The sequence below is a fragment of the Anneissia japonica genome, unplaced genomic scaffold (genome assembly GCF_011630105.1).
Source record: "Anneissia japonica isolate Jap-2015-1 unplaced genomic scaffold, ASM1163010v1 scaffold5280_len750649_cov202, whole genome shotgun sequence".
In the NCBI taxonomy this organism is placed as follows: Eukaryota; Metazoa; Echinodermata; class Crinoidea; order Comatulida; family Comatulidae; genus Anneissia; species Anneissia japonica.
In genome coordinates this window covers 747,232-756,523 of record NW_022703058.1, presented here as the reverse complement: position 1 = coordinate 756,523, position 9,292 = coordinate 747,232, and the positions used below count along the sequence as shown (strand labels likewise).

At 33.0% G+C, this 9,292-nt stretch overlaps 1 protein-coding gene across 1 annotated transcript; it reads right to left on the bottom strand.

The window, feature by feature from the left end:
* Positions 1-331: 331 nt before the first annotated feature.
* LOC117104273 (guanylate kinase-like) lies at positions 332-4,828 on the bottom strand. Its single transcript, XM_033245014.1, has 5 exons — positions 4,807-4,828; positions 4,253-4,318; positions 2,260-2,301; positions 909-1,005; positions 332-491 (listed from the first exon to the last, which is right to left on the bottom strand). Exons 1-5 carry the CDS (start codon positions 4,826-4,828, stop codon positions 332-334), a joined length of 387 nt encoding a protein of 128 aa, XP_033100905.1.
* Positions 4,829-9,292: the final 4,464 nt, after the last annotated feature.

The window sequence follows — 9,292 nt, the reverse complement described above, 5'->3', positions numbered from 1 at the left end:
CAAGACACTCATTCACCCGACACGTCATTGGCCAATGCTATTCTATAGATAATGGAATACCACTACGCGTATGCAACAGATCGTTTTAAATAACAATCTGTTCAGACTGCTGCTGACAATCAGCAGATGTATCGTATAGCGTTCACATGGAGTGAAGTTTGGTTTGAGAAAAATTGCTGTTGCAGGAATCGTACCCAGCACCCTCTGGGATAGAAAACCAAGTATCTTAACCACCAAGCTATACTCCACTCTATTGGGACATGGTACTGTGCCAACTTATAGCAGGTTTGAAATTTAGGTTACAGCACCTACTTCATATCTTGGTTGGGGGCTACAAATCTGGATAACTTACCAAAACTTTGATATCTGGCGGAATAATGAATATGTAAATAGGGTTCAAATCGGTCTTCATAATACTCTTCACACCTTGTACATCAATATCTAATATACACATTCTTCTTTCATTAAGGACCAGGTTAACAGCCGCTTTACTGTGAAAAAAATAAAATTGACATAACAAAAATTTTTAAAAAGTATTTTGTTTTGCTTGTTTTTTTTTTTGTTCTTTTTCCAATTTATATTTATTCACCAAACAGCATATATGCCAACAATAGGATAAAATATACATCTAGAAATTACATCATTAAATACATTGGTCATTTACAGTACAAAAATATCAGAATAAAAGTCAAGGTAAAATTTCCAACAACTCAGTAAACTTCAATGATATGGGCAGGCAAGACTTTTTATAATCTTATAATATAAACTGTACACAATATAATAATATAAACTGTACACATGTAGTAATGAGAGGAAAAAATATATGTAAGTATGCAGTGAGAAAAGTGTAGTTTTTTGACATCATCTTCTGTTTTGTTTATTTTGTATTAATTTTCTAAATTATATACCTTGTGCCATATAGGTTGCCAGAAAATTCTGCATGTTCAATAAATTCCCCTCTCCCAATTGCCGACAACATGTCTTCTCGAGTTGTAAAATGATAATCTAAAGGGGAAAAAAAAACATTTTTTAACATGTATTAAGAATACATGTTCAAATTAAAAAATGAATGCATTAATAATAATTTCATCATCACTGTATATATAATTACTCTGAATATATTTAATTAATTAACTTGTTCTATCATTTTTCATTTGATGAAAATTTCTGATTAAATTGTCCTCGGGGGTTTATGGTAATGAGACGTTGGATCACTAACTGCTTGTAACAGCAAATTTTATTCAATCAACTTTTTTTGCATTTTTAAAAAGGTATTTTGCAAATACAAGCCTTATGAATGATATTTTAATAATTGACTACATGTAATACCTTTACTCATATTGTTTTTACTTAAACATTGTCAATATTTTACTATAAACATAAATAATTACATCATCACTAGTAAATACTAATTCATTATCAACAACTAGATATATCATAAATAAGGAGAATTGATAAGTACAGAAGGACAATTCTTTGGTGTATGCCAGCAATAAATCTATTTACCTGTTACACATTTTTAGAGAGACTTACTGTAGGTCATTTGGGCCATTTCATTAGGCCTGTTATCGAGACCTGCCATTGTTTCTGAATTTGATTTTATTGTGCTGTCAGCAAGTAATGATTAAATTTCAGTCACATCATTCAACTTCATGTTATAGAAGTTAACATATCATTGTTTAACATTTTAACTTTGTGGCTAGGCAGGACATTTGATGCCTCTATACCCCATGATGCATAGTTACCATTGTACAGTATAACTTTTTCTTGTGTTTTAGGCAAAGATGGCACTTTTTTGTCAATTGCAGAAATTGAATTGAAGATTTTAAACAAAATACTAGATAATCTAACCTTTTCAGTTGTTGTTTCAATGATCTTAGAATTTAAGCATTATCTAGGAAAAAATGTATTTGTGATATTCATTTTCAACATATTAAGTATTTCATGTTCTCAAATACTCTTTTTTTGTCATCATACAATTTCTTGACATATTCATTGTAATGACTAAATACAGTAAACTTATTGTTCATTATCATCATCTGCATAATCATCTTTATTATTATCTTGTCCTCAAGACAAAGCAATCATACTTAAAATTGCCAGGCATTTGGAAACACAACAAAGCAGTTCTTTTCAGACCTATCATTGTATAAATTTGTTTCAATCAATGATATACTTATTTCTACTGTATTTGTATCATTAAAACATAATAATCAAAGTAGACAAACTTGGTAACAAACATTGACCACAAAAACATACCTTTTCCATCGACTTCTGAGCCTCTAGGTTTTCTAGTTGTATCTGATGGGAGAAAAAAAATACAGTAAAACATGTATTATAAAGTGGGGCCTTTTTTACTGTCAAAGGTATGGTGCAGTCATAAAGATTTTGTTTATATTTTATACTGTATTTTTAATTTTTAATTAATGGATATAAACACACCACAATTTTATTTTTAACATTATACAATAATAATGATGTTCTGATTTATGTAGCGCCTTATACTCTACAAGTCCAGTATAAAGCGATTGCAGCTTTATTCCCCATGTATTAAAAATTGGATTAATATATTGGCAAATTAGCACAATATGCCACCTACTCTTGGGGAGTATATTTAGACAATGCGACAAGCAATATGACACAATATTCTAAAACGTTCCCAATATACTATGGAGTGGATAAAGACAAGTATGTAAAGTGACTTGTTCAAGACAAGCAAATTCACAGCAAGAGATGAAGAGTCCCTGACCTCAGATTGAGTGCCTGAAATACAACTGCTGCCACAATAATGATAATAAATTAATATATTTATATACAGCAGGACATACCATTGTCTCCAAGCATTTAAACTATATAAACAAAGGAACAAGACAATGCAATTAACTAATCTACAGAGGTCTCAGCCAACAATGTTGAGCGATCATCACTCTCTCAATGTTGATGTTTATCTCATTTACTCCACATAAGTCAGTAAGCCCTCTGTAAGTTAGGCACTGGTAGTTACAACCTCTGGTTTGGATTCTGACTCTGCTACTCTGCACCATGGAGGAAGTAATGCTAACAATACACTCAGGTAAGGAAAAGGTTGGGCCAGCACTGCACTGGACCGCAGTTGCAAAATCCAAAGGTTAAAATATAGCATAAGCATAAAAATATTACAATGTGAAGTGCTGCGAAGTACAACTGCATATAAATGTTCTTCGAACAAAATTATTTATGCGAGTCAAGTGAAAATAATGAATAATAAAAATATAACAAATAATAGAGACATGACCCATTGTCTATATTAGAACACTTCTCATTGGGTAACAAAGTCGTAATTTTTCATTTTTGTCAAAAAGTGTCTATAGTGGTGAATTATGGTTTAGGTTTTTTTTAATAAAGTTTCAAAAATTTCTATGTATGTGGAAAATGTAGTTGATTACCAAAGGTTACAATTTTTATTTTGAAGACTGGATGGTCTAGGAAGTGTACATTTTTTTATGGGGCAAGTTTCCAAGGGCGGGTTTTCTAGGGGTGAGTTGACTGCCAAAGAGTGTTGCCAAAGTGCGAGCCAGCGTGTTATTTGATCAGAAGAAGTGCGAGACATCGCAAGTGTGAGGCAGCGAGCCATGATGTCACGACAATAGATACGAGTCGTTACTCGAGTTGTGCGAGGTATCGGCTGAGATTTGTGGAGTACAATTCAAAAAACAACTATAGGTCTAATAATGAATTATTGTGATGTTAAATAGACAATGTTAGCTATCAAGGAGCGACGTTGTTTTTCATTGGGACCTTCGTCCCTTCAAGGCTAGGCCTATACCATCCTAGCTAGTCTAGGCCTAGAGTAGGATAGGGCTAGCGCGACATGCGGACGTTAGTATGTGTTGGTTAGTCTACAAACATCGCCTAAAGTAATTGATTTTACCCGGCAGAACGAAAGAAGGAAACTCCAGGTTTCAGTCGTCTTAGGCCCTTGTTTTTTGACAAGCTATTTTCTCAAAACTACAATGGCTGAGCTACGGCCCAATGAATTAAAAATTTCATAACTTTGCTAATACCCAAACAATTTTCATAAAATAAACACCTTTTTATTTAAGAAGTAATTTTAATTTTGCTGGTCACATAGAGAAGTAGAGTAAAACTCTATATACAGTGTCTATGAAAAAACATGTAAAAACATTGTGTGTTTATACACAGAAAAGCCTTCAATCTCCTCTGATACTGCAAATATGTACAATTGAAAATAAGAATGGATATTCAAACTTACGGCTGACTGAAAATCCAAATACATCTTTATATTTGGATCTGCATATCCTCTGTCTCTTATACACATCTAGATGTGTATAAGAGACAGATACAGTACTCTTGAAACAGCTCTCTCCGTTTGTTAATGTAATGTAATAAAATGTAATTTGACAGTTGAAAGTGCTGATACAAATTATGTTTATGAGGTAAAAATACAAAAAGATAACATCATACAGAATATCATGGAATTGCACTAAGACATAAACAGGACAATTTAATCGATATGACTGCCAACACACACAAAGATGATACAGTACAATTTAAAGAATAACCAGCATCTCAATTGACAGTATTAGCTACTGAGCAGCTCGTATATCCTTCCTATAAATAGCTTCCCTGTAACACAAGTACTGTGCAGTACATACACTGTAATCAATAGTATAATATAAGAGAATGTGAGGAGGGGGGAGGGGTGGGCACACACCCTCCAGTTAAAATTAATGAACATTAACACTAATCCCACTTGTTAAAAATACATAACTCTTTGATGTTTTTACATTATTATTTTGAACTAACTTGATACCAGTACAAAACCCATGAAAGAAATTTGAAATATTAAAAATTGGTATTTTTATACTCTTTTCTGTTCTCCCAATCATTATTTAAATAGGACATTCTTTCGCATCATTCAATCGTTCTTTATTAAATATTAAAATTACATGAAAGAAAGTATAAATAACAAACAATACAAGTCAGTAATTAGAATTTCTGTTTCTTGACACAGGGTTCCCGGAACGCCGCCATCAGCGGCATGTGCGAAGCACAACTCAGAGCCAGTAGTGGAACGTGAAATTTCGATATGGTTTCGTAGTCAGATTTTCGAGAAAAACTTCAGCTACCCGTATTTCTCGACTGAGACGTCAGTGAGAGCTGTAATTCTTCTACCCTTAATTCGTATTAAGGGAATTTACGCCCACAAACCTTGTAGACTTTATTAATATTTTGGTTATAATAGAAAATTTTTATTTTTTGGTGATGTCACTCACAAAATAGTTAGCATGGATACGTCATAAGCTAGATTACGTCACCTTTTCCTGGTAAAGCAAACTTTCCCGGCATGCTTTTTTGATTGATAAACAAACACCACTGCTTTGCACATGGATGCCTTGCCTAGCTAGGGCTACAAAAGCCGCATTGTTAGCATGATATAATACTTAAACAAGGTACGTCTGCAACGAAATTATTCTTTTTCTTATTTTAATTTATTTCTTTCGAAAGTGTACTTTCTATCACATATAATTGCACTGTCTACTTAGGTCTAGTCTTATTATGCCTCATCATCCCCCGCTACACAGTACATCAGTAGGCTAGCCCCCCCCCCACCCACCACGCTACAGTACAGAAGTTTGCTAGGCAACAGAACGTGATTGCACCTTCCTTCCCAGGTGTTCATGTATCATTTGCATTGTTAGCTAACCAGTTGTGTGTATTCCTTTGTGAAAATGAGTACCGTGGCATACTCATTTTCACAAAGCATTTGCATCCCCTCTTGGAAAGAGGGAACTTCAAAATATTATCTCTATACCTTCCCGTATGGAGATAATTAATAATTAAAGACAATTAATCACCGTAATTGTGAGGTCTCACCACGAAATGAGACGCATCGTTGGTGAAATCATTTTGAGATAATCACCAAAATAGGCCAAAGTAAAAATTTTTACACAATTTTGATTTTAATGTTTTTTGATAACTTGATATTTATATTTAATGATTGTATACTTTTTAAGTGAATTTTCTTACTAAAATAGTGTTCTTTGTGCATATTCTGTAATTCTAGTCCTATTATTTGTACAGGTTAGTTCTTGGAGGCCGATTTTCTCAAAATGTGGTTCTTTTACACATAATATTTAAATGCTCACATCTCTGGATCTGCATATCCTAGTGAAGCCATTCAAAGACCAAATTAAAGCCAATAATGTGATCTACCCAAATATAATATAAACTCAATTTTTCATATTCTAACCATGAGACTCATTTTGTGGTGAGGCCTCAGAATTTAGCTTACACTTATGCATGGAGGGAGCACTTAAAATGCACAATAATCATTTCACTACCCGACAAACCCCGAACTTTATTCATACACTACATAAATAGTTTCATCTTACTGACGTACTCCAACATCACTGGTGCATGATAACAACCAACGGACTGCAGACCATTTCCGGTCACACATTACTCTCCATAACGCAGCACCCCCTAGTTCCGTCACCTCTGGATATTGGCTAAAATCCAATGCTGTATCTGGGTATTGCTAAACCCCGCAAACCTCCAAAAAACACCCAAACCCCATCCAAACTCTGTGATAATAATTGAATCACATAGTATAGGACTCAACTTGGTATCTCAATAAAAAAAAATCTGAATTTTATGTTCATCACAACCTATTTTTGGGGTAAAAAGGACATTTTTTGTAAAAAATGGCCTTTTTACCCCAAAAATAGGTTGTGACGAACATAAAATTTAAATGTTTTATATTGAGATACCAAATTGAGTCCTATACTTATGTGATTCAATCATTATCACAGAGTTTGGATGGGGTTTGCACTGTGTTTTTGGAGGTTTGCGGGGTTTAGCAATGTTTTTATACAAAAAATGGCATTTTTACCCAAAAAGTAGGTTGTTTCGAACATAAAATTAAGATTTTTTTTTATTGAGATACCAAGTTGAGTCTTAAACTATGTGATTCAATCACTATCACAAGGTTTGGATGGGGTTTGCACTGTGTTTTTGGAGGTTTGCGGGGTATGCGGGGGTTTGCAGGGTTTAGCAATACCCCTGTATCTTAATACTGAAACAAAGTGGATCTGGTACTACACGACTCAAGATTAACAAATATAGTACAGTACCATATATTAAGACCCTAACGACAACAATTTACCCAGTAACGGACCCCTACCCAAAGCATAAAAAACAAAGCTAGATTAATTTATTTACAATAGAAATAAAACTAAAATAAAAATTGATTTCCAATATTTTTTTTCATGATTTTGCTTTCTTATCATCTTTTAATTCATAATTCACTTTATTGCAATTGTATAACAGATTGGACAATACAACATATTCCAAAAGAAAAGGACTAAAAAACATACACAATATAAAAATATACACAATTTAAAAATCAAACATTCACAAAATTAATCGATTAAAATGAAAATTTATATTTATTATTATTACATAAAAAATATCTGCTATCAATAATTATCATTTACAATAAAATAAAAAAAATTATAATCACAAGTATTTATATTAGCAATTTCTAAATATCTAAAATTATATAAATTTGTAATTATTCTTTACAAAAAAAATCAGTTATCAATTTTAATTAAAAAAAACTTATTTGATTATAAAAAAAGATATCAGTTATTATTAATTTTTAATATAAAAAAATATATTATATTCTCATATAAATATACTCATTATCAACTTCCAATTAAAAAAATTATCTTATTATCTGTTACAAATTACAATAATATATATTAATAAAATTGAAAGAAAAAATGTCACAAGGTGGACACGACAAACAAGAAAAGATCAAAACAAGGAAAATGCTACCAGTTTTTAAAAAGGTCGGCATTGATGAGTAAATTATTGAAGTGCTTGGTGTTGGCATTACACAACAAGACAACCAGATCAACCCTACTAGTAGGTAGGATTAGGTCCTAGTCTAGCCCTCACTCAAGAGGCCAAGCCTCTCTAGCCCACCCCAGAGAAGAAAGGCCTAGCCCTAGCCTGCTGCCTAGCTACAGTTACTGTATCATACAGTAACAGTAGGGCCTAGCTTTACCAAAGTACAATATGTTCATTATTAAATATTATTTGCTGAACTAACCAAAAACAATATAAGCGTACCTAATTTAATGACTGGAAATCTGAATAAAGGTGAAATTCGTATTATCTGCTTGAAAAATGACATTTAAAGAAGGTCTAAAACAGATCACACACTTCCTCGATGTATTGCGTGTGTGGTTCTGAGATTGTTGTTGTTATTTCGTGCGCCACCATCGTCAAGCTCTCGAACTTAATTAATTCCGCTCGACCTCTAAAGCTTCGCTCTGGAAGCTCCGTTCAGTATAATCGTATCCATCAGCTGATCCTAAGCTTCATTTTCCATTTTCTTTGTGGTATTAAACTTGTAGTAGGTATTTTCAAGTCAAAAAAGTATTAAAATATTTTATGGTATATTAGGACTAGGCTAGGCCTAGGCTAGCTTACCGTCCCAACAAAACAGTGTTTTGATTTATTTATTCTGCCCCGGGTCATGGATAGAGAGCTGCCTACCCTACCTACTTATCTATGCCTAGCCCGAAGTAGGCCTAGGCTAGGCAGGCCTAGCTTTTAGGAATACCCGCTTTTAGTTAGGGCCAGGGCTTCGCTATTCCCGGCCATGAGTCCCAAGCATACATATAGGCTACCGGCCTGCCACAAGCAAGGCCCCGTAGGCCCAGCGAGGTAGGCTAAGAATATTATTTACTATCCCTACTAGGCTTATATATAAAATTTAAAAAAAACTAGACCTAGGCCTAGGCTAGCTAATGTAGCCAATAGGCCTAGGTAGGCTAGGCCTATTATTGATACTAATTATAAAACCGGTAATTAATAATCATTAAAAAATTATAATTTAATTAAAATTAATATTATTAATAATAAACAAATTCACAACAATTCATAATCAAATCAAATAAAATCTTCATGAGTAAAATTTGTTAAATCAAACTAAAAAAGCTGTATCCTGGGCCTAGTAAGGCGATACTTTCTTATAACTTGTTTTGTGAATTTATTTTTTAAAGATCGTCAGAAATTTTGTTTTTCTATAATAGCAAATGGTTTTGCCAAAAACATTCAGATGGAGGAGAAAATAAAATTTTATTGGTGAAGGTAAACAGTGCAGTGATGGGATTGTTAAATGCTAAATTAATAGGAAGAAATATACATACAGTTTCTTATTTTTGGAGATTTCAAGGCAGTGGAATAAAAATAAAGAAAAACTTTTATTTTTTTTTTC